This window comes from Coturnix japonica, chromosome 13, assembly GCF_054131305.1.
Source record: "Coturnix japonica strain WE chromosome 13, WE-NBRP24, whole genome shotgun sequence".
In the NCBI taxonomy this organism is placed as follows: Eukaryota; Metazoa; Chordata; class Aves; order Galliformes; family Phasianidae; genus Coturnix; species Coturnix japonica.
Window position 1 is genome coordinate 12,257,376 of NC_140675.1, and position 25,725 is coordinate 12,283,100.

General features: G+C 54.7%; 1 protein-coding gene across 3 annotated transcripts; it reads right to left on the reverse strand.

Moving 5' to 3' along the window:
* Positions 1-3,341: 3,341 nt before the first annotated feature.
* On the reverse strand, positions 3,342-24,335 carry MAP2K3 (mitogen-activated protein kinase kinase 3). Of its 3 annotated transcripts, none has more exons than XM_015876959.3 (13): positions 24,248-24,335; positions 14,817-14,849; positions 14,526-14,589; positions 12,968-13,016; positions 10,902-11,015; positions 10,560-10,679; positions 10,007-10,123; positions 9,814-9,865; positions 8,960-9,087; positions 8,092-8,169; positions 6,705-6,844; positions 5,992-6,037; positions 3,342-5,701 (listed from the first exon to the last, which is right to left on the reverse strand). In XM_015876959.3, exons 1-13 carry the CDS (start codon positions 24,261-24,263, stop codon positions 5,618-5,620), a joined length of 1,041 nt encoding a protein of 346 aa, XP_015732445.1. In that variant the 5' UTR covers positions 24,264-24,335; the 3' UTR covers positions 3,342-5,617. The 3 variants fall into 3 exon arrangements, with proteins under 3 accessions (XP_015732445.1, XP_015732448.1, XP_015732446.1); XM_015876962.2 differs by lacking the exon at positions 24,248-24,335 and adding an exon at positions 23,530-23,827; XM_015876960.2 differs by lacking the exon at positions 24,248-24,335 and adding an exon at positions 17,770-18,000.
* Between the last annotated feature and the right edge of the window lie 1,390 nt (positions 24,336-25,725).

Sequence of the window (25,725 nt, forward strand, 5' to 3'; positions counted from 1 at the left end):
CCAACCAAAGGGGAGATGGGAGGGGAAAACATCTGGGAGAAAAGGTATAAAAACTGTAACATCATGTCCATAAGTGCGCTTCTGCAATCAGGGCGCCCGCCATTGCAATCGCGAATAAAAACTGCTTTTTATCAGAGATACCGTCCTGACCAAAATTTATTGAGGATATTTCCAACACTATTGATTTGGTTCTGATGTATGGCAGAGTGCAGCTGGGGCTGGTGAGGGTTTCTATGCTGTATTGCCTAGAGCAGCAGTGGGGCCAGGGTGGGTGCTGTGCCCACGGTGGGGGCACTCGTTGCTGTGGGGGTTAATGCTGGTTCAATAAAAGCCCCCAGAGAAGCAGAAATGATCAGTAATGCTGGGTGTGAAATGCCATATCAAAGCTACGCGGGGCCGGTTGGAAGCAGGGCTGTAAATGCTGCAAGGAGGAAGTGCTGCCTGGTGAGTTATCTTTGCTGTGTTTTGTTTGGAAATGAGTGTTTCTGCTCACAGCAGGGTTTGCTGCACGCTGCTCCTCGGCAGAAGCTCTGCTCTGAGCACACACTCAGCCAGCAACAGCATACCTCTAACCTGAGCTCCTGCTCTGCTTCTTTGATAGGAAGGTGTGAGAGGAGCACAGCTGAACCCAACCCCTGCCACAAAGCCTGGGCACCTGTGTCAGGAACACATGGTGGACAAAACTCCTGCAGCACAAAGACTCCATGAAATGGACAAGAGCCCACAGCCAAAGGAGAGAGGTTTGGACCCCATCCTGACACCCAGAATTGGGGCTGACATCCTTGGATGTATGAGATGCAGCCACACACCCAGGGTTGGGGGTTCTCCCTCATCAATGAATGAGGTTTGGAGGATAAAAGTGCCACTTCAGTCTCACAGGAGCCCCCAGCAGGACGTCACCCCCTGCTTGCTCCAGGCTCCCCAGACTTCTGGTGTGCACACAGAAAGCTGGTGGGCTCCAGGACCCAAATGAAGCTGGGGAGAAGATTCTGGTGCTGCTGTTTTAAAGCAGTTTTCCCTGGAACATTTGCCACTGCACAGCTTCAACTCATTCCCCAGCACTGAAGCCATGCAGGACCTGTTGCAAGCAGAGATGCTGTGTGGGGGCTTTGGTGAGGGTCAGTGCAACCCAGGGAATTCCAAACCTGCTGCATCACTCCTCTGAGCACTGCACACCTCAAACCCAGGCTGCAACTTTCATCTCAAGCAATCACGTACAAGACCTCATTTTGCATAAGAAGAAAGGAGCACAGTCACTCTAGAAGTTGATCTCATCATCCCTGAGCCAGGAGTTACACGGAGCAAAGCAAAGCTGCTATCGAGGTAACTGCTTTGGTTTCATCAAGGTTCCCACCTCCTCCACCCCAAAGCAGCTCCGAGATGCAAATCAAGCACAAAAGCCAACCGGGCTCCTCCGCAGCCCTCTGCCCACGTGCCTGGAAGGCAGCAGCTGGTGCCAGCACCGCGTGGTGTGTGCAGGAAGGTTAATGCAGTATGCAATGGGCCAGGGGCACTGCGTGGGGCTGGGCAAAGCTGGAGGGTCCTGCGTGAGAGGTGGGTGGAGGTGACCTCTGTGGGGACCCCAGCACCTCCCTGATGCTTGCTTCAGTCCTCGATATTTTTCAGCCTTTGCGCTGCTCTCCTCCTCCAGCCCCCATGTTTCCCCCCACCTCTGCAAAAGCAGCAGGAACCTGGAGCCAAGAGGAGGGCAGCACCTGCTGGGCAAGGTGGGAGCTTTCACCCAACCTCTCCTTATACTTTGCTTTGGGGTCCTGTGCACCAACTCACCCCAACATGGGGGTTTGCTGTTGGCCTCGCTGCAAGTCCCAGGGGTGGGCAGCAGAAAGCAGCTCCAGAAATGCACAGGCTTTGGGCCCATTGCCTGTGTGTGGGCTGGGCTTGTGAACCAGATGGAGAGAAGGGGCTTGGAGGTGCTTCACCCAAGACAGGGCTGCAAACAGTGCAAAACTTGTTAACTCTTACTTATATAATGGCCAATTATCAAGGAGACCACCTGGGGGTCCACAGTTAAACTGGAGCTTTGCTCACCCCAAAACAAAGCACCCACGTTCTGCATCCAGAGCAGTGCAAGGAGATGCAACCTCAGCAGCTCCTGAGGGCAGCACAGCCCTTCCCACCCCCATACATTTCACTTTGAGGCCATTCCTCCCCTGGCTGCACCAGGGACCCCAGGGGCCAGCTGGGATGATTTCAGGGCTGCTCAGCTGCCTGGCTGGGGGTGGGGAGGGTAATCCATATTGCTGAGGTCTCATTGGTATTCTGCAGTTTCAGCTCATTAGCCCTCAGGTGCTCTCAGAGCGGGAGCATTGGAAGTTTCTGGGCTGAGACAGCTATTAGGGGAGGATGGAACACATCTCACACAACCCAATGCCCTGTGTGAACTCACTGATTTATGCTATCGATCTTGAAGGTGCCCACATGCTGCCTGAGCCTTAAAAAAACAAACAACCCTGCCCTACATACAACCCCAACCACCTTCGGGAAAGGAAGAAAGAAAGAAAAACTGAGCAAAATAAACAACCCAGAGAGCTCCCTGCAGTCAGCTCTCCAGGAGCATCTCCAGCTCCCATCATGACCAGTGAGGGCTGATGGGGGGACAGGTTGCCCATCACAGCCAGCTCAGGGCAGGGCCAGGTGCCACCCCATGGTGCCACGTCTGCTCTTCAGGGCTGGCTGAGGTGTGATGAGCTGCGCTGTCTCTGCACTGAGGGGTCCTTTGGGTACCCCACCATGTGGCTGCAGGGAAGCGAGAGGGCAGAAATAACCTCTTTGTGCTCGTATTTGAGACAAACTGGGGGGGGGAAAGGATGGGAAAAAAGAAAAAAACAACAAACTTTTCTCCTAATTGGGGAACTCAATGCGATGAATTTTCTGCTTCTGCTGAAGTTCTCTCCTCGGAGCTGCTGCTACATCTTTAATGAGTCTCGATGCAGCAATTAAGCTGCTAATTGAAACGAGGAGCCTACAAGCTCAGCTCTGAGCCGCCCCCCACCCGCCCTTCGCCGGACCAATACCTGGGAGGCTTCCCTTCCCCTTTCCGTGCACCCCCACCCGTGTCCCCCCTTTCCTACAGCGGGAGGGCTCATAGGGGAAAGACTAGGGATGGGTTGGGATGGGATGGAGCCCCCCTGTTTATCATCCCGCAGCCGGGGCTAAAGGAGCCGCGGCCCCGCAGACCCCCGGCGCTGCCCGCTGCCTCCCCCTCGCGGCGGCCCTGGGACGGTGCCCTCGTCCCCTTGATGGCAGCAGAGCGGTATAAAGCACCTGAGTGAGGACCCGACACAACGAGGATGCTCCAACACACCAAGAGGGCACACGGGTGATTCGGGGAGAATTTTATTGAAAACAAGGAGGGGTTGACGGGTACAGACTGTGCTCAGTACAGGGCTGGGGGGGCTCCGGGCTGCATCAGAACCACAGAATCATTCAGGTTGGAGAAGACCTTTCAGATCCAAAAAGCAACTTCAACCCACCCCCACCATGACACCAAACCACGTCCCTCAGTGCCACATCTCCACGGTTCTGGAACAGCTCCAGGGATGGTGACCCCTCCTCTCCATGGGCAGCAGTTCCAACACACCATCGTTCTCTCAGATAAGATTTTTTCCCTAATATTCTCTCCCACCCCAAGGCCAAGTGGTGGGCACCACATCTATCATCATCCTCATGCATGGCAGGAGGACACAAGCAGCAGGACCCAACCAAGCAGCAAAGTTCCATCCATGTGTCCCAACCCCCCTACCCCCACCATGGTATCACCTGGTACATGACAGGCCAGGTGCTCCCCTTCCCCAAAACTAAGTCAGGACTTTCTCCATGAGAAGAAAAGCAAGGAGATAAAGGAAAAACAAAAGCTTAACAGCAAATCAAAAGGAATCCAAAGCGACCAACTATGGGAAAACCTACAAGTGAGCATCTCAGCTGCCAAGCTGTCCTACCAGGCTGGTGATGTGTGATTTCAGGGAGCACTGGGTGTTTTGAGGGGTGGGATTGAAGGGGAGGCGTGGAGAGCATCAGCCATGTTATTGGGCACAGAGAGGCAGGATAGGAGCTAAGGGTCAGCCCAGGGCAGAGCAGGGTTTGCTCACACTGTGCTGTGCCCACCTGTGCCATTTCCTATGGACTGAGGGGACAGGGTAAGACATGGGGGAAAGTCACCATGTGCTGCCCTAAGCCCTTCCCCTGGGAGCTGAACCACAGCCCAGCCTGGCTCCATCCCAAAGGGTGCGGGGCTGTGGGGTCAGCAGAACACAATGCTTCAGCAAGGGGAAAAAGGACCTTGAATAAGAGGAATGCACCCTCACATCCACACCTCCAGGGCAGGAAGTTCAGGAAGAAGTGTGTTAGGTTGGGGTTTTTTTTTTGTTTGTTTGTTTTTGAAGATTCAATTCAAAAATAGATTCATTTCTTCTTACAAAAGAAATCAATATCTTCGGGCAGTTTGTCTTCAAGCAACTTCAGCCACCACCCCAAATCTCACCAGGAAACTGCTGGTCACAGCACCACAATTGCTGGCCACCACATTGACATTCACACCATCATCACTGATTTAAAAATATATAATATATATAGAGAGAGCACACACACAAATATATTAGAAAAGGAAAATCCCTCTGAAAACTCAGTCTATTAAAAATAAAATAAATCCACAGCGGTGCGTTCACTCTGCGGTCCCTCCTCCCACCCACACAGAAGGGCTTTAATTTATAGCAAGTGCAGTAAAACCCAGAAACATGTCACAAAGTCCATTATATATATAGACACAAAATGTACAACCGGCAGCAGCCCCTGTGCTGGGCTGACAGGGGTTGGGGCTGAGACGACAGCCGTGGCCACAGATGGAGGCAGTGATGGGGTCACAGTGTGAGGTCTTACATGAGCCCCAAAGGGGGGGAAGAGGATGGAGAGGTGGAGCAGCATCCTCCTTGCAGGATGAGGAGTGGTGGTAGATGCCCACCATCCCCACCTCCTCCAGTGCCATGCAGCCCCAAGGTGGGCACAAAGGAGAAGGTCCACGGAGGAAGCAGGAGAGCAGGGGCTGCCGCTCACGGTGGGGTAAAGTGGTGGGAATATGCTTTTATTCCTCTGCAGGAGAGCAGTGGATCACACAGTGAAGGGGGTGCCAGGCCTGGGGCTGTGTGGAAGGGTCACTCAGATGCCGTCAAGACGGCTTTGTGCAGGGACAGGCAGAGTGCCCACAGAGCCCTGCAGCCTCCTGCAGTGCTGCTCAGGAACGTGAGGCAGGGAGCCAAGCAAAATGCTGGGGAAGGGGCTGGGGGCAGAAGCACAGCAGCATTTTCTCTTTGCCAACCTCAGGCAGCAAAGGGGAAGCAAGGCAGAAGTTCCCCCACACACGGTGCCGAGGTTGGACACTGTGGGCACCATCCCCCTCCCTGTGCCCCCAGCATTTGAAGGGGTGAAGGTGTTGGTTTCCAAGGCTCTTCCTCGAAGAATTCAGGCAAAGAGAAAAGAGACTGCGATGGGGGCTGTGCCCAGAGCTGTCCAGGGGCTGAGAAACACAAGTTGTGCAAACCACCACGAATTCAAGTCCACATCTGCTCCTCCGTGGGGACTGCATGGAACAGTGGGGCTCCAGTTAAGAGTCCTCCCCGAGGATCTCTGTCACAAAGGAGGCCATGTCAGTCTCTTTGGTGTCGTGTAGGGTGAAGAAGGGGTGCTCCTGTCAACAAGAAGCAAGGCATCAGTCATGGCCCAGCAGGGAGCAGTTCAAAAGCAGCCCCAGGAGTGTCACAGCACTGGCCAAGTGGACACCAGCATCACCTACAGGCTGACCTTCCCCTTAACACCCACAGAACTCAATACACTGCTGTACCTTAGACACACTGTGCCCATCCCACCGTGTGCCTGGAAATCACCCCTGTGTCCTGCTGTACCATTTGGCCAGGCCCTTTTACCCCAACACATTTCACATACCAGATGAAGGCCAGCAGACACAACCCCCAAACTTACCATAAGTTCTAAATAGTTCATTCGCTCAGCGGGGTTCTTCCTTAAACTGAAGGGAAAAAAAAAAAAAAGGAAAAAAAAAAGAGGCTGTAGGATCTTTCATTATACTTTTTCCCCCCCCACATGTGGTCTATCTGAAGAGACCTCCCCCTTCCCCAACCACACCTCACTTTGGATGGGCAGCACCCACTCCCACTCCTCTCTGAGCTGAACCACGTGGCCCTGTAGCACACAGGCAGGGAACCACAAGGGCAGATTTGGGGTTATGCCAAACCCAGAAACACACAGCCCTGCTGGGAAGGAGAGGAGGCAGCTTCCCATCACACCACCCATCCCAGGGCTTGGGGGCACCTCCAAGCAGGCCAGGAGCAGGGGGCACCCAAGGGGAGCAGCTCCTGCATGTGGAACCCACAAAACCACAAACCAGGTTCACCCAGAGGCACCTACATGCTGCCAGAGGGCAGTTCCACCACCACACTGCCAGAAACCACCAACACTTGAACAGCGCCAATGGTAAAACGGGAAGAGAAACCTCTGTGCCTTCCAAGCAGCCTGGATGAGTCACACTGAGAGCAAAACCCCTTTGGGCAACAAAACCCAATCCTGCTGCAGCAGATACACCAGCTCGTTACAGCAAGGAGGGGAGAACCAGGCTCCAAAGCCAACCCCAACCCTGCACTTTGCTCACACACCAGCCCAGCCTCTGCCACACTCACCACTGTGCCGTGAAGTCCACAAACTCCTTGGAGAAGCGCTCGGCGGGCAGCTGGGGTGAGGGCTCCTCCACCACCTGCTTCAGCTGCTGGAACGGGGTGCCCCAGGACTCGTAGGGGAAGCGCAGGATGGCCAACTCGATCTGGGGACAGAGACACTGTGAGACACCGGGGCTGCCCCACATCAGAGGCTGCACAAGTGTAGATTCAAGATGAAAAGCCTCCCTCCTAACAAACCATTTTCAATTTGGGTCATACTGCCTTCTCCCCTACCCCCATTTTTGTAATACAAAGACCTTCAGGCAAAAAAAAAACCCAAAAACTTCCTTTTGAGGCCTGCTCAGCAAATTAATGCATTTACAGGAAGCAGACAAATCTATGTAAAACAAGGTTATTAAAAAAGATATCAAAGCAGCATTGATGCTACTTCTGCACTGGCTTCTGGAGTGCTCTTCTCACCGTGACCTGCCCTCTGGGCTGCAGGCTGTATGAGCTAGGCACAAAGAGATCCATGAGCCCAAGAGGAAGTGAGCTTTAGAATACAACTTAAGATGATCTTTGCCAAACTGCTGCAGCTACCCCTGCTCCGTCATTCATTCCAGCAGGAAAAAGCCCATAGCAGCTCTTGGGCCAAGAGATGGGATGTAAGAAATGAATAAAGCCAGGATCAGTCCTGCAGCTCAACAGCCCTAAACAGGGCTGGTCTTCAATCTACCCCCCTCCCCCTTCCCACAGAAATATAAAAAACAAAACAGGAAGGCAGCCCAGGAGGAAGGTATTAGAGGGAATGAGGTCGGGGCTCCATCCAGCTGCAGGCTGGCAGGCTTTCAGCAAGGTCCCCTCTCCCATCCAGTGCTGGAAGAGTTCAGAGATTTCGTCATTGCCACAATCTCCCACCCCACAGCTTCCTGCACCTCCGAGCAGAGACAGAGCTGATTGCTTTTGCAGCCAGCCCAGCTCTGCTCTGCACAGCACAGGGATAACAAGAGGGAATATTTGTCAGAGAGCTGTGCAGCACACACAGATGCAAGAAGACAGTGTCCAAAATAAAAGTTACAGCTAAAAAGGTGCAGGAAAACTACAGGGAAATAGTCAAAGCAAGGGATACAGTCTGCTGGAAAGCAGAAGTGTTCCCAGGCAGTGCTCCCTTTGAGCCAGCAGCTGGGATTTCCTTTGTCCTCCCGTGCCAGATTTCAGCTGCTTTCTGAAAGATTCTTGCAGGAGGCAGAGGAACCATCCTGAGCAGCTGCAATTTTGGAACTGAAAGCATTTCCCCTTCCTGTTGGCTGCTGCAAACTGCCCCACAGGCCGGGCTGCTGCTAATCACACACACCACCCCAAGGTTGGAGCCCCCACCACAGACCCCAGCATCACAGTGCCAATGTGTTACCATTGTGATCCCCAGACTCCAGACATCAGACTTCACATTGTAGCCCTTCTGGTTCAGCTCAGGATTTATTCTTTCTGGCTGCAAAAGCAAAATGGAAGATATTACAGCTCTGTCTCATTTTCACAGGGCAAACCACACACAGCCCATCTCTGTCTCCAAAACCCAGGTTGGGTAGATTCACCTGGCACACATCCCCACAGAGGCAGGGTTTGAGGTTACATACGCAAGCACCAGTGAGAGCCACGTCCAACTCCACATCACCTCCACCACAAGCATTCCTCTCCTCTATACCATGTGCCTGGTTCCCCACACCAGTGCCATGGATGGCAGATGAAATGATCCTACCAATGAAAGCCCATTTTCTAGCCAAGAGCAGCCTTCCAACCCTATAGGGTGGGTTGATAGTTGGATTAGATTATCTTAGTGATCTTTTCCAGCCTTAACAATTCTACGATTCCACCCGCCATAACCAGCACCACACAGGCTTTCAACCTCTTGCAAATGAAAGGGGGCACAGGAAGAGCCTGCTGCAAAACGGATGCAAATAGGGCAGTAGTAGAGTCCCCATCCCTGGAGGTATTCCAGAACCACATAGATGTGGAACTGAGGGATGTGGTTTGGTGTGATGGTGGGATGGGTTGGCATTCGCAATCTCAGAAGTCTTCTCCAACCTTAATGATTCTATGAGCATATTAAACAGCAGGGCTTACAGGGAGGGGAATCTCATCCTTGGAGGGCACTGCTGAGTCAGGAAACCCAGAGCACGCTGTAATGGTTTCAGCCTCAGGACAGAGGTGAACCAAGACCAGTTTCTAAGCATCAGCCTCCTTGAGGCGAGGCTGGATGGGTCACACATGAGCACACTTACAGCCATGTATGGTTTGCAGCCAGCATCCATCGTCTTTGCCACTGAGTCCACCAAGTAGCCACTGATCCCAAAGTCACACATTTTCACATGTCCCTCCTTGTTGATGAGCACATTGGAAGGCTTCACATCTACAACAAAGAACAAGAGAACAGATGGTGCTTTTGTAGAGGTATCATGGAGCCTGGGATAGCACAAGAAATTCCCTGATGACCTGAGGGAGAACGGAAGGGATGAGGATGGAGAAAACAGGAACAAACCTCCCCCCTTTTGCCCTTATGCAGTTGAAATAAGATGCTGTGGAGCCTACATGAAGTTCCTCAGAGGGAATTTATATACCAAACACAGCCTTGAAAACTCAACCAAGCTCTCAGGACAGCTCGTCTCAGGCCCATCATGACCTGCGCACAAGTACACAATGAACTGTGTTAAGATGAAGAGCAGGACCCAGCTGATACGATGCCCATCAGTGATTTTCAAGGTCTTCTTCAGCTCTCCCTTTGCCAGAACTACCCAGCCAGGAAGGGTATGGGATTTTGTCCCCAAGGGCTGCCTGTAATGCATCCCAGTACTCAGAGACAGAGATGCCTACAGAAATCTAGACAGTGAGGAATTCAGTCATTATATCCAACCCCTCATGTGGAAAAAGGGAAAGAGAACATCAAGTAAGAAGATGCATGAAGGATACACCTCTGGAACAGTCCTGAGGCATCTAAGTGTGTCCACCATGGCCCCCAAGTGCCACCAGAGCCCAACTTTAGGCATCCCAGAGGCACACATCACACATCTCCTTGCAAGGAGCCTTCCCATAACATATTGCACTGCAGCACACTATGCGAATCCAACTCAGCACCCACCTCTGTGTATTACGGACAGTTTACTGTGCAGATGCTCCAGAGCTCGTACAATCTGCAGACAAATAGAGCAAGAGAGCACCATTAGCCACACATAGCTCAGCACTCAGCAAACTCCTATAGGAGTGCAAACCACAGCGTGTGGGGAGTGTGCAAAGCTTAAGGGAGAGGGGCACAAAACTCAGGAGGCACTCACAGACACAGCCATTTTCCCTAAGATGTCTTCTGGGATGGTTTTCTTCTTCTCCAGTACTTTCTTGTAAAATTTATCCAAGGAAGTATCCATGAGCTCCATGCAGATCCACACATCACCCTGCAGGTGGAAAGAAAGTAGCTATAGGGAGTGCTCCAAACCACCCACAGGAGCCAAATGACACAGTGAGGGCAGATAGATGGACACTGCACTTCCACCCAGGGCAATCCAATGTCCCTGTGGTGGAAGTGCTGCCAACCACATACCAACATGCACCTGACAGCAATGGGCACTCATGTTGGAGTGCCACCAATAGCACTTCCAACACCCACTTCCAAGAGTGCCCTACTTGAAATCCAGCCCAGCCCACTGCCAGCATGCTTGGGCACCTGCTGCTGCAGCATGGAAAGGGACCTGCTGCCTCCTGCAACAGCTGGGCCTTGCACCACCTCAACCAGCCCACTTTGGTTGTAGGAAACAAAGGTGGTTTGAGACAGTTTTGTGCATTCAGAGGACAAGCGCAGACCCAAGTTGCTGTGCAACAAGAGCCCCTCACCTCTCGGAATAGGGCTCCATAGAAAGTGACAGTGTAGAAGCAGTCAACTGTCCTCATGGAGATATCCAAGTCCATCAACAGCCTCTTCTGCTCCTGAGTGTTCACTGTGGCACGAATCCTCTGAGAAATATTAAGGAAAAAAAAAAGGTTTTGATGTAGGTGGAGTTCTGTAGCCAACGCATCACCCCAGAGATGCCCAGATGACCTCTTACAAACAGCACCACAATGAATGACACCACCTAAGTGCCACATCGGGCTGCAAGGGAACACAGGAGGCTGCCAAATCCAACAAGCCTCCATCTCTGTCCCCATTCTGCCCCACCAGGAGGAAGCCGTTCTCACCTTCACAGCCATGATGGTGCCACTCTGAGCATGCCTCACTTTCTCCACCACACCATAAGCTCCCCGGCCCAGCTCTGAAATAGTCACCAGGTCATCAGCTTCCACCTCGAAGTTCTGTAAGACAATGGATAATAAAAATCAAACAAAAATCAGGCTGGAGCACATTTACTGTAAAGGCAAAGTTCACTGCTTGCACTTCAGCCACACAGAGCATGCCCAAACCACTGCACCTACAGGACCCCAGCAGCCCACCGTGCTTAGAACAGATGCATGTATTTTTGGCTCCTTGGGGCACAATGAATACCACTTTTAAGCCAGAGATTGAGATATACCAAAGGGCACAGTGTCACTGGAAGAGGCCCAAGGCTCGGTGCCTCTCTGCCAGTAAGTTTCTGCACATCCCACGGACAAGTTTCCCCCAACACACATTGCCCTGTAATTGTCTGCTCTGCTGGGCAGGGCATATGCTGCTGGAGTGAGACATGGGCTATTTTTGGAGGCTGCATTCATCGCTCTTAATAAGTTACAGACCTTCTTTCAACCAGGCAGGACTTCATCCAGCCTGCAGCTTCCCTCCGGTTCCAGGGAACAAAAATAACACCAGGATGCCAAACTGACCCAGTAGCAGCAAAGGGTGGGAAAAGCACTGTGCAGCATTAGAAGCAGCACTGCACCCAGAGCAGAAGGGCAGCAGCATGCTGAGAGCCAGGGCTACCATGCTAGTGGCCATGCAAGCCACCAGCCCTACTAATTTGGACAAGATTGGGATGGTGGGAAGCTGAGGGAGGTCAGGGGCTGAGCTCAGCAGGAAGCTGTGCTGCATGGCACAGGGAAGTGGCAACCTGTCCCAGGTGGGACAGAAGATCCAATAGAAGATCCAATGGGGCTACAGGGGGTTCATGCAGCCCCCACCTCACTGCCCTGGGCAGAGGCACAGTGTGGGCTTACAGCTCCTGCAGGGGCCTCCAGGAAGGACCTAGTGGTGCTTTTCAGGACACGTGTTCTAGAATTGTTCCAGGGCATTGTGTTTGTGTTCCTGGCATTTACCCACAGGCTTCCCCAGACGCTGGCAGTTCCCAGCACGCTCCAGGAACCAGCACAGCCCTGCCCAGATGATGAACCAACAGAACAAAACCCCACACTGCACCCCTTACCCTCTGCTTCAGATCAAATGGACCCATAGCCACCCTTCATCTCACAACCCAAAGCTGTCCATACACCCACCATTCCTCCATCCCATGTTGTGTTGTTCTGAAGCACCCAGAGCAAACCTGAGCTGCAGATCTCAGGGCAGGCAGGGCACAGATGCAGAACCCCTTGGAACAATGCACAGCAGGGAGGGCACAGCCTGCAGAGCTGCCCCCAGGCTGCAGCTCTCCTGCTGCACACACTGTGCCCAAGCTGCTGCATACAGCCTCTCCCCAAGCTACCAGTACACACAACAACAGCTAGAACACAACACCAGCAACAGGGTTGATCCCTGCACCCAGCCCAGGCTGCTTCTCTCCCCTCAAAACCTAAAACCTTGCACCAAGGATGGGACTGACCCCACACACCATATTTTTAGGTCACTTGCAGCCCCAGGAGAGCCCGTAACAAGAGAATGAAATAAAAGAGAGGCGGCAGCTATTTCTAGCAGCATTTTTCATCAGGCAGCTTGGAAAGGATTTGGAGAGAAGCTCTGAGCCCAGCTTCTGGTGGAATGCCAGCAGCAATAGGGACAAAGGGGACGTGGGCTGGGACAGCAGGGCACAGCCAGGCTGGGTAAGAGTGAGGAGGCTGCCAAAGGAGCAGGATCCCATTAAGGGCAAAGCCTCACCCCACAAATGCCTGTCCCCCTGATGCTCTCAATACCAGCACAAACCCACAGCCAACTGTGGAAAGGTCCTGCCTGAGGACACCTCATCCCCTTCCAAAGATGCATCCCAGGAGGCTGCACCAGGAGGACACGCTGGGGCTTAAAGGATGCTTGGGATTGCAAAGATCCAACCTGACAAGGCAGCATGATCCATACTACTCCCATACAGGAGGCAAGCAGACTTGGAAACAAGAACATTGACACGTACTTTGTCTCCAATGGTGATGAAGGTTCTGGAGTCCAGGTTCCTTGGTGGCCTGAAAGGAGAGAAGGAATCAGAAGGAAGCACAACCTCAAAACTCCCCTCCTGCAGTGCCAGGTTTCATGCACCCCCAGGTGCTTTCAGCCACTGCTTCCCACAGTGCGTTGTTATGGGTGCACACCAGCCCCCTCCAAATGCTCCCAAAGGCTTTCATCGAGCCACCACCACCCACAGAGCCAGCAGGAGCCCAGGAAGCAGCAAGGTGAGGCTGCATCAAAGCTACGAAACCGACCCCATGCGGGGAGAGGAGCAGTTGTCATGTTTTGACAGGCAGGTGTTGTAACAGCACGGCCACGTCGCCCCAAACACGCCTAGGAAACAACAGGTAATTCCTCTGCACTGAGTCATTTGTGTACTCTTGACAGCCTGTTCCAGGCAGCCTGGCATGCGGAGCAGCCAGCAGCGTCACACTTTGCACAACACCGTGTAGGCAAGTCTTCCTTTATGGCTTTTTTCCCTCCTCATGGCTACCCATTCCCTGCTATTGGCAGTACAGGGTTTAAGGCACACACTGTACTTCTGCCCCTTCTGCACTGCTCCTGTGCTCAAGTCCTCCAACATCGTCAGGTTGGGAACTGGGCAATCTGCTCAGCATCTTCATTCCCATCAGAGCACTGCAGCAGCTTCAAGGAAGTGCTCAGGCTCACAGCAAAAGCATTGGCACTGTGCAAATATTTGCAATGTGCCTTGAAAAGTGCAGAGAAAAGGAACGGTGGGGGCCTGGAACCAGTCTGAACAGGAGTGCTCTGGGCATGCATGCACCTCGCAAACCACAGCTGACATCTGCTCCAGGGGAAACTCGGACACCAGAGAGCCACAGCCATGGAGAGAGAGAGCTCTGCATGCAGGACTGTCCGCACACCAGGCTGTCAACAGGGAGCTCCCGGCTCCAGGCAATCTGCCCTGCCTGGGGATTCAGAGATGTGCCCCCAGAGAGGGATTCACTGCTCCCCCAGAGCTCTGTGGCTCTCCGGAGAGAGCAGAGCTGAGCAGTGGAGATGCATCATAGAGGAGGAATTTCAGCCATCTGCTTTTTGTCAAACCTAGCGCTACCACCCTGGTCCTGTGTCCTCTCCTTGCCCCCAACATAACAACATACCAAGCAGCAGCAAACAGGGCACAGAGAAATCCCAGTGCCTGAGATGCAGCCAGCCACCAGCCCCAAGCACAGCAGAGGGGAGCAGCAAGGCTTCTACATCCTCCTTGCACCAACATGGGCAGCTCAGTGGGTTCACACACAGGCCAAAGCACGGGGCAGGGGCTGCTCTGCTGCATCCAGCACCTTCATCCCTGCTCCTGCTCCAGGTCCTAGCCCTGCAGGCAGCTCCCAGAGGCACACACAATCTGTGTGTGCACACATGTGCAATTCCTTCTCATAACTGAGAATCCAGAGCTCCAGTTGAAAAACCCCCACAACCAGCTGATGTGGTAACACCTCTATGGCCACATGGCCTGAGACAGCTCACTACAGCTCCTAGAACTGGCTGCAGGAGCAGGTACTCACGTGGTGTTGACAGGGGGCTGCTTGATGGGAGGACATGTTATCCTCAGCTTCTTCTTGCCCTTCGCTGCAAGAGAAGATGCACACATAAGCAACGGGCATTTTTATTTATTTATTTATTAAACTTCCCTTCCTTTTGGCACAATTCTGCAGCTCTCACACCCTGCCCTGCTCCCAGCCACCCCCACAGCACTCTTTACCCCCTGTGGCCATTAATGGTTCCTCTTCTGGGGGGATTTCAATTGCTGGCATTTAGAAGAGAGGGTGAAGCTGCTCTGTCTGTTGGGCACTCACCTGGTTTGTGTGGCTCCAGGGATCCCTTGGAATCTGGAAGAGAACAGGGAGACATCAGGTCAGTGCTCACACTCCAAAGCACCCAATACAAAGCATACATCCCTTATGGTGCCAAACGGGAACAGAGGAACATGCCATGGGGTAGCTGGCACCCAGCCCTGCCCTGCACAGCCACCAGATGTCCTCATGCCACTGGCTCTGCCCAGGGCAATGCCAGCACCCCAATGTGCTCCCAGCAGATCCCACTTTGGGAAGCACTGATTCATTTCTCAGCACGCTCCCAGCTGGGCAAGGAAGAGACAGATCCTGTAGGAATGCTGGAGGAGGCAGGGGAGCAGCCAGCCCTGCTCTGTGCCATCAGGACAACGGCCACCAAACCTCACATACAGCAACTGACAACTCTGACCCTGAGAGGGAACAACTCATGTGCCACCGAGGGGAACCACAGGGCAGGAGCCACAACACTAGATAAGCACGCGCAGGTTGAGACCTTGCACTGAAACAGAACGGAGCTGGAGCCCTGCTCTGCTGCCCCACAGGGGTTGCTGAGGTTTGCAGCACCAGACTCAGAGCCCTGCAAGTCCTCTGTGTGTCTCAGCACCTGCTCCATGAGGCTGCTCCCAACCCCATACACAGCTGGGATGGGACAGGGAGCTATAAATAGCCCTGCCCTGCAAAATACCTGGCTGTGCAAACACGAAGTGCAGCCAAATGGAAGATGATGCCCTCTAGCTCAGCAGCACCTTCCCTTCCTGCAGCCAGGGCAGAGCACAGAGCTGGGACATGGGGCTGCAGCTTCCTCCTGCAGCCAGTGAGAGGGAGATCTCTGCAGAGCAGTCAATCCCATCCCAAGATGCAGACAAGGGCGTGCATGCATCATCCTGTGGATGCAGAGCTGCTGGATGCCCCCAAACCAACCTCACATTGGGCTCAGCAACTCCTGCTCACTCGATGCATCCCACGCCCTGGGCAGCACCAACCAAATACCCTCCATCTGCCTTCCCCCTTCACACAGCACAGCCCTCACACCAAGCCCTGAAATGCCCCCCATCCTGGCTGCTATTTTACAGCATCTGTTTGCTCTCCCTCTCCCCAATTGCCATAGTAACCCCCAGCAGGAGCACAATGCTCCCTCTGTGCAGCTCCCTGACAGCGCTGGGTTGGAGCACAGCAGTGACTCACACAGGGGGAGCAATGTCCACACTGTGCCAGAGGAAGCAGCATCAGCCTCACAGATCAGGGTCACAGGGAGCTGAACACTGGGATCCACGCACACACCCTTACACACACAGCATCTGCAAGCATGGGGGAGTGGCTCTGTGCAGGATGCCCTGTGCAAGGTCCCTGCACCACACAGGAGGATCACAACGTTTCTGTGCATGGGTCGTGCCCCATGAAGCAGAGCTCACAGTGCTGTAAGGAGGGCCCTGTGCTCTGACAGCCCCAAAACACCACCAGCAGCAACGCTTTGCAGGACCAGCAGCATTCCCTTCCCCACGGTTGTGCCTAGCCCCAAAAAGCACCAATTACACAGGTAAGAAAACCCACCTCAGCATATCAGCCCACCCCAAAATCAAACACACCACTCTCCATCTGGGATGCTGCTCCCAAGCCCTCAGGGCTGCATCTTGCTGCTCTCCCTGTACCCACCACAGCACCCCACATACCTGCACACTATGCCCACTGCCATAGGAACGCTGCACAGCAGGATGGGCACAGCACGACCTTGCAATTCAATCCCGCTGTCCGTGTGGGCAGCTGCTCCCCACTTCCCAGCAGCTGCCAGGCTCCCAGCACCTCCCTCCCACGGCTGGGATGAGCAGAATGCTCCCCATCGCCTGCAAGCAAGGGGTTGCTCTTGTTCTGCAGGGCTTCTGCAAGGAGAGGAGGTGCAGCACGGAGCCTGTGACCATCACCCCCTGCTCACAGCAGCTTGAGGCCACTTGCATAGCTTGAAAGTGACAGCACGTGCACAGGGCAGCCTGGGGACACATCCCTGTCCCTCCCAGCGCTGCACTGGGGACACGAGCAGATTGAAGTCCCCACTGTGGCCACATTCATCACCACGTGATGCCACAAGCACATAACTACATCCTCTATGCTAAGAAAGTCCCCATTTCCTCCTAAAGAAAAAAAAAAAAAAGAAAGAAACAGGCATTTCCCCCTCCTTGCACTGCAATCCCCAGCAGCTAAGAGCAGACATTTCCTGGAGCTGCATTCATTCATCACCAAAACCCTCATCTCCAGCCACCACAACTCCAGCCAGGTTCCCCCCCACACCTCCTTCCCAGCAGGTTTGTCTTTCCCCACTAAGTGTGGGTGGAGAGAAGCGAGCAGGGCAACCTGCAGCACTGTCAATACGGCTGTTTGCCCGAGCCGACCTTTGAAATCAAACCTCCCCAGCGCCAGGCTCCAGGTCCAGCCCTGCTGCAGGGCTGTGCTGCTGCTGGGAAAGGGGTTGGAGCACATCCAACCCCCCCACTTTGACCCATGGAGAGATGAAGGGTGGATCCCAGCGCTGCAAAGGGAAAACCAGAAGGAATAAAGAATGTAATAAGGAAAAAAAAAAATGATGCAACCTCCCCTCAAAGACTGCTAAGGGAATAAGGCAGCACTGAGCTGCCTGCAGGGAGCAAGGTGCTGGCTCTGCTGCAACAGGCGTGTAAAGCTGCTGGAAGAAAACGCTGCCCTGTGAGTTTCCTTGAGCACTGCTGGCTCTGTGCAATGAAGATGCAGAGTTTCAGCCCCGTGCAAAGACAAAAAGCAAAGCGGGTTTTGCAGAGCTTTAAAAATAGATGTCTGGCTGCAAAAATAGATCTGCTCGGTGGCAATTGCAGAGCTTCAGCCCCCCACAAAGCAAGCAGAAAGATGGAAATCTGCACGGATTGACCCCAAGGAGTTGCATCGTCTCTTCTGAGCCCTTTGCTCGCCGTTCAGAAGTTGCAACACGTACCTTGCTTCTTGTCCATGGTTTCCCAGAAATGAAGAACAGAAACGGCGCACAGCCGGCAGCGGGGAGCACTGGGGGGGTGAGGAGGTGGGGAGAGCAGAGAGCAGGAGTGTGTTCAGGGTGCTTAGAGGGCAGCAGGGCTGCACGGCTGGATGCAGCCCGCAGCGCAGGGACCCCACGAGCCGAGGGCAGCGGCTCCGCTCCGGGTACACTGGAAAGCTCCAGCAGTTGTACAAACTGCAGCGGTGAAATAGCGGTGACGTCAACAGGAAACCAGGGAGGAGGGAGAGGGGGGGTCAGCAGCTCCGGGAGCCATTGAAGCGCAGCGTTGGCACCGCGCATCCCCATCCAGCCCAATGTTATTGCGCTCCATCCCGCTCCCTAAAGACCCCCACGGTGCCCCTGCCCACCCCAGCATAGGGCTCAAAGCAATGCAACCCCACAGCCCCGTGCACTATTACTGCATGCAGAGGAGGTTACGGGGGGATGCAAATGCTTGCACCCACGCTCAGTGCCCGCAGCAGCATTGCTGGGCAGCACGAGGCCAGGTTTCTGAGCGCTGCAGGTGCAGCACTAATTGCTGTGCCACTAACAACCATTACCACAACAAATAGTGGAAATATTGTTCCATGACAATACCAGCAGCTATTCCCGGGTGACAACTGGGACGGCGGCTCTGCTGGCAAAATATAAACGGCTGCGTGGATTTTGCTTGGAGATAACACGGGAGGGGTGGAGAAATCGCCCACTTCTCCTCATGCATGCACACAGAGCGTGGCACAGCATCACTGCTCTCCCCTTTTCCCCTCCAAAACCAACACTGCTAAGAGCAGGGACAAAAAAAAGTCAGAGGTCGAGGTGAAAGCACATACCAACGCCATGAGCAGCTCTGAGCTTAAATAGTGCTCATACGCATCCCAGGAGGACTGTAGGAGGTGTTTTCTGGGAGCCATCCCACTCCTGGGATACGGTTTCAAGCAGAGATGATCAGTGCACACACAGGATGCTGATGCAGAGCTGCTCTCAGTGGCACTGCGCCTATCCCCGTGGGGGACAACACTGCCATGTCCCCCCTGAGCATTATTACAGCTGCTCCACAACGATGTGCCCAGCACAGGATGGAGACGCTCTGTGAATTCAGGCAGCATCAGAACAACGGGCTGGGAAATGCCATTTCCTCAGAGCTGACCCCACTGGGTGCCCACAGCCACCGCCCCACTGCCGGGCTATGGGAAATCAAAGCTCAAAACCTCACCCACCGCTCCCTGCTGGGCTTCAATGAGGGGAAGAGCACACCCTTAACAACAGCAATGAGCTCAAGCAGCAGCCCACTGCCAGACCCTCTCCCACCCTTCCCCTGCTCACACACTCTTTGCACACATCCCGGGGTGGATGGGGCCAGAGGCACCAGATAGATGCTCTGGGCTAGCAACAGAGCCTGGGACCCAACATCTCCCAAAGCACACAGACCCCAACAGCTCAGGAAAACCCACCAGCACATCCCACACTACACCAGGAGAACTCAGAAGCAGCCCCCAGCTGGATTTACACTGTGGCATGACCGGACACACTGCACACATACTAAGAGTGGTGCAACCAAACCCATGCAAAACCCCAGTGCAAAGCAGCTGCAGTGCATCTCCTGGGAGCAGCTCCTGAAAGCACCATCCATCACTGCCAGCATCACCAGTGGGGCAGGAAATCCCACTGCACCTGAACCCCACCTGCAGCAGCACATGTATTTCTGCCCTGCAGACCCGATGGTGTCATCCACTGTTTCTAGCCCCACTTCACCCCTGGTTACTTTTATGCACACAGCTAAAACAGAGGAAAGGAGCAATGCAGGGTGCACCCACTGCTCACAGCGCTGCGCTCTGCTCCAGCCCTGCACATCTCCTGCCCTCCCCCCCCACGGCTCCTCCATCCCAGGGACAGACAGAACCCACGTCAGCCCCAGCTGCTGGGGCAGATCAAATCCCTACCAGTACAGAATGTGAGCTCAGCAGGCATGCAGAACTCACAGCAATCATTCCTCCTACCTCCCTCACCACACACAGCTGAGCATCATCCGCAGAAATGCCCCTTTTTGCCCCATGGCTGCCCCAATGCGCAGCAGCAGGAAGGGCACAGCTCCCATTCTGGAAGATTTGATTGTATTTTTCTCTGCACCATACCCAAAGCTCCAGTGGGAAGCAGCATTTCCTTCCAGCAGAGAACCCAGGAAGGCTGCACCTCACACAGGGGCTGCTGCTGAGCATCCGGCTCAGCCCTGGGGCTGACTCAGTGCTTCCAAGAACCGTTTCCACTTCTAAACAGAAATTAATTAAAAATTAAAGGAAAACACCCTTTTTAAAAGCAAACAAACAAATAAAAAGACAAACAAAAAAAGCCCACTGAGGGCTGAGCCTGAAAGCAGTACTTTTGCTCGGTGGAAAGGAGCAGGATGCAACACGGAGCTGGGAGGAGATGGAGCAACGTCAAAGCTGTGTGACACAGCACGGGGAACGGCTGTAAAACCCCTGGGGAAACCCAATGAGAAACGATCCAAAACTGAGGGAGAGCTCCTGCAGGAACGTGGCATGCAGGAGGAGAAGTGGCACAAGCAGGAGAGCAGCTGGAAGGGAGCACTGATAGCATGCATCAGGCTGATAACCGATAGCCTCCATCCAGCGCCTCCTTCAGTCACCAGCCCCATGCCAAGCAGCAGCACAGCCAGCCCTGCTACAAGGCAAGGGAGCACACAGCCCTACAGGGGTCAGCTGCCCTGCAGTGAGCTGAGGATGCTCAAAGCCAAAAGTCACAAGGGTTGACCCAAAACACAGACAGGACACACTGGAGAGGCTGCAAAGCTACAATGCAAAGCTACAATGCAAAGCATGCTCCACTGCCTCCTTTTTTGGCAGCGTGCTGCTGCTTCCAGCCCTCGGGGAAACAAGTGCTGCCAAAGGGAGCACAGCACAGAGATATCTCTGTGCATCTGCAGCCTTCATGCTGCACTGTGCTCAGGTCCTGCAAGCAGCAAACTGTTGCAATGGGGACAGCAATCCATGGGGTGTGACGGGGGCACAGGGCAGCCAAGGTGACACCGGCACAGGGTGATCAGGTTTAACTGCAGAGACCAAGGAAACCTCAAAAGCCTCTGCAACAAGTGTGTGTGCACTAAGCACACCCCGCAGCTGCGGAGGTTTCACCAGCAGAAGTGGAATGGGTGCATGGGGCTGCTGCCTCACCCCAGCGGCACTCCAGCACCAGACCCTTCCTTTCCTCTTTGGCTGATGTGCAACTTGGCAGCAGATCAAGAAGGAAAACGAGCCTTGCACAGCAGTGGGGGATTTCTAACTCCAGAAGTGAGTTTCTTAAAAAGGCTCTGCGGGGAACACATCCGGCCTGTGCAGGAGGAGCCACGTCACTTTTTGGTGGCTGCACAGAAGCCCTTGAGGTGGAGCAGCAGGAAGAGCTGTGGGCTCAGGACAGGAAAGCCCAGCAAAGGGACACAGCCTGAGCACAGCTCCGCTCACTGCAGGGACAGCAGCAGGACCCAGACTGGCTGCAGATGGTTTGAATTCCTTCCTGGAAATCTGAACCCTCAGGATGCACAAGAAGTGATAATGACAAGCTTTCCATTTCCTAATAATGTCAGCCACTCTGAGGCAGAGAGCATCCTGCACCCATGGTCAGAGACATGCAGCACATCCATCACACAGCTGCACGGGATGTGCAGTGCCAAACCACAGCCCAGGTCAGAAGCCTCTGACAGCAGCCAGCCTTCAGTGAGAGCTCTGCTTCCTCCTTCCCTAAAGGAGATTTCTTTTGGTGGTGGTGTGAGGAGCAGGAAGGGTGGTTGCTCCGCAAACAGTTTCTGGTAGGTTTGTGTCTCCTCCTCATCCTGCTTACTCTTCCTTTTGAGTTATGTTTTTAAAGCAAAGCTGTCCTTTGAATATCTGTATGTTATATACATTTATATGCAAGCACTTCACCTGAGATGCTGAAGCCAAGCAGGAAGCAATGGACAGAGCTGGAGCAATCTTGCTGCAACCCATGAGGGACAGATATCTGCCAGCTCCTCCTCTCCCCCCAGTAGCTCACAAGATGATGGTGACAGCCAGCTGCTGCCAGCTGCTTTCCTATGAGGAGTCATGAAGCCACAGAGCAGAGGGACCAGAGATGTGGAGACATCATCACATGCACCCAATGTCATGCTTTCCCACTTCAGAGAAACCTCAACCCCTTAAACTAACCCTGTTGGACGGTCTGGCCCAACTCATCTCAAAGCTGTGGGGCTGCTGCAGCAGCTCTTAGAAGCAGCACCCTGACCTCCAGCTGCCTGCAGCCAGCACAGTGCTCACCACTGTGCCCTTACAGCACAGCATTCCCCTTAATCTGCAGCACATGAGGTCAATTCCTATAATGCCCAAAGCAACATCCATCCATCCATCCCCTCCTGCAATAGGGATGCAAAAAAGACACCGCAGCTCACCCTAAAGACAGAAATTGGCAGCCTTGATGTCACACCTGAGCTGTGAGAGGGCTCTGCCTGCAGCCCCTGGTCCACAGACCCCCATTCCCGCTGAGGACAGGGCAACAGAGCCCAGGACCCACTGCCAAAAGGGGACAGCAAGGTGCTGGGGTGGTACCTACAGCTGTGCCCAACTGCTGGCATGTTCTTTAGGGAGGAAGGAGAGGTTGGAGGGGGAGCAGTGTAAAGGACCTGAAGCTGTGCCCCTTCCCTGGACACTCCTTGGGACTGCAAATAAAAAGAATAGGAAGAAGAATGGGAACTTTCAGTTTCCACCATAAATTTCAGAAAAAGCCCTTTCTGCCACTCCAGAGCCTCTGGCTCAGCCTCCAATTGCACCAAGCCCCACACATACCCACAAGCAGCCCTGAGTCACACCAGTAAAACCCCAAACTTTTGGTTGGTGAATTAAAACCTCCCCCAAACAACAGATCTCACCCCATTGCTCCTCCAGCAAACAGCCTGCCCATATCAGCACAGCGACAGCAAAACCACGGGGTCAAAACCCCACAGTGCCCCCCAGCCACAAAATCAGTCCAGAAAGCAGAGAACCCACCCGACCCCACAGCACAGAGGGTCGCACAGCTCCTAAAACACCTGAGGCTGTGCTGCTGTATGGGACAGACAGGAGAGCTTGGGCACATTGGAGCAAACCCCAGCGCTGCTGCTCGGCACTCCACGTTATCTCGCATCCCATCCCCACACATCTCACCCCGCGAGGGATCAGATCCGGGCAGTGGGAAGAGGAAGAAAGCCGAGATGCTGGCACTAAGCCCTGCGTAATCCCCACAAGGTGTTTATCTCAGCAGCTATGTTTAGCGCCAGGATCGCTCCCGCCCGGCTCCATTCCTATCACGCGTGTCACGGGCGGCCACGCGCAGCCCCAAACACTCCGGAGGCAGCAGACGGGCCCCGTGACTACACCCGAATGACGGCAGCGAGCTTTGGGGCGGAAGGATCCATGAGAGCCCCAATTCGTTCTCCTTTGAACCACGGAACGCAAAGCGGCACGACCCCAACAGCACCAACCCCCCCTGGAAGGCAGCGGGTCCTGCCGCGCTGCACATACCCACATCCATCCCACCAGCACCACTAGGAAGCAGCCAACAAACCATGTGCAGGGCAACGAATAGCAGAGAGAGAAGCGAAACGCAGCGATAATCCCACAGCTCTAGGAAACAAACGGCCCAGCCGCGGTGCGGAGCGCATCCCGCAGCGCATCCCGCATCGCACCCCGCATCGCTCACCTCGGCCGTCCATCCCTCCATCCACGCGCGTTCCCGACGAGGTGCGGGGCCGGGCGCGCTCCCGAGCGCCTTTTGAGCGGCCCCAACCCGCAGCCGTGAGTCAGCAGCTCCGCTCGCAGCGCCGTAAATCGCTGCTGATTCACAACCCCCCCCCCTCCTCCTCCTCCCGCTTACACAGCAAACAGGAAACTCAGGTCCACATTCCCTCCGTTTAAGACACGGAGAGTTTTATGGGGGGGGCGGGGAGAAGGGGAAGGGGGGAAAAAAGCAGCGGTCACGCCGAGGTGCTTCATTGCTCACATGGAGCCTGACCGAGACTTTCCAGAGCATCGCTCCGCAGCGAGGAAACCCCCCGCATTGCATTGAATTGCATTGTATTGCATTGCATTGTATTGCGGTGATAAGCGGGCACGCCCCGCGTGTCCCCCACCCACCACCACCATACGACCCCCCCCTCTCTCAATCCCCCCCACCCCACTCAGGGCTCATCTAAACGACGTGTCCCCGACACAGCGCCGAGCTCCCACCGCCACGTTGAGCGGGGAGGGATCCAAACCCACCCGTGTCCTCCCCGACGGCCCCACGCACAACACGGGGATGCCCCACGCTCAGGACACAGCGTGGGCTGCAGGCACAGAGCACGGCAGCCCCCAAAGAACCACGCAGAGCCCCAACCCGCATCCCCCGCACACCGAACCGAACCGAACCCCGCTCGTACCTCTGGGCACAGACATGACGGCCGACGGCCCCGCAGCGCTGGGGCACAAGGCGATACCCGGCACTGTCCCAACCTGCGCGACGGCGGCGGCGGATGAACAGCGACGGGGCGGGGCTTAAAGGGTTTGGACACGCCCCCTCGCGGGGGAAGCGCCACCGTGATTGGGTAGAACGGTGGAGTGGGTGGAGCTTCCGCCCTGCCCGCCTCCGCCAGGGGAATTTTATGGTTGTCGGGTGAGGTGGAGAGAATGAAGTGAGTAGGGCGGGCAAAATGGAGCTGCCCTGCGGGGGGATGAGCCCAGCGGGGCCAGCAGAGCCCCCATAACACGGGACGCTTTTGTATCTTTCCCTTTAGGGAACGCACTGATTGGGGCTTTACCTATATGAGCACATCACCACAATGCCAAGGGAACTTGGACCGCCTTGTGTCCCAGTTACCTCCGTGTAAGTGCAGGAAATGGGAGCCTGCTGGGAACAGCCTGGGCAGGTGCAAGCAGCACCCTCTGCCTTGAAGGAGAAGCCGTAGCTTATAATACCCTCCATCCATTCATTTGCAGGATGTTAAACAACAGCCGTGTGCTGCTTTGCACGCTCCAGCATCAGAGCTGTGGGGCAGCCAGGACCCTGCACAGCCCCTTTGGAAAATCCCCCACCTATCTGGCTCTGCGTGCATCAGCATCACCTGCCCGGGCACGTGCTGGGCAGGGCTGATGCAAGGGGGGACCCGCAGCAGCCACGTCACCCTGCACAGGGATAAGTGATGCCATCGCATTCCCATGGGATCCCATTGCTGGGGTCTCCCGTGAACCAGCCCTGACCTATCCTGGCAGCATCCCTGCAATCTGCTCTATGGGGAGCAATCTTTGCTGGCAGAAATTTCCCAGCGTGATCCAAACTGCTACGAAGGAGGGGTGGGAGCAAACGCAGCCCTCGTGCAGTCTCGTGCAGTTCCGATCCGGGCTGTGCAGAGCATTGTTTGATCGGTTTGAGAGCTGGAAAATGTGTCTGAAATAAGGACAGGAAACATGGGTCCGGGGTTGCACCTGTGTCCGGGCTGGACCCAGTGACAGCGCTAACATCCAGCAGCTGTAAATTGAAGCTAGAAAGGCTCAAATGGGAAATAAATCACGGATGTTAATAGTGCGAGTAATTACTTTAATAAGAGACGTAGCAGATTCACCGCCTTTCAGCTCAGCCTGGGAGCATTCCCAAAGCCCACGTTCGGGGCTGCGGGCTGTGACACACTGCTCGTATCACAGAGCTGGGAACGGGGTGGGCCCGGCTTTGTGCCAGCAGGGCAGCAGTCCTGGAGTTTGGGCTCAACGAGCGGGTTTAGGGCGAGTAATGGCACACGCTGCAATGGGCAGCACTACCGGGACACAGCAGTACCGGGACCCAGCACTACCAGGACCCAGCGCTGTCCGTGACCGCACCGCCCACGCGGGGGCGCCGGGGCTCGTCGTGGAGCAGAATGTGTTA

Coding starts and splice junctions, on each gene's coding strand:
- MAP2K3 (XM_015876959.3), bottom strand. Junction 9,088..9,813: donor ACTGTCCGTAATACACAGAG/GTGGGTGCTGAG, acceptor TCTTTGTTGTAG/ATGTGAAGCCTTCCAATGTG. Junction 6,038..6,704: donor GTGGACTTCACGGCACAGTG/GTGAGTGTGGCA, acceptor TTTTCCCTTCAG/TTTAAGGAAGAACCCCGCTG.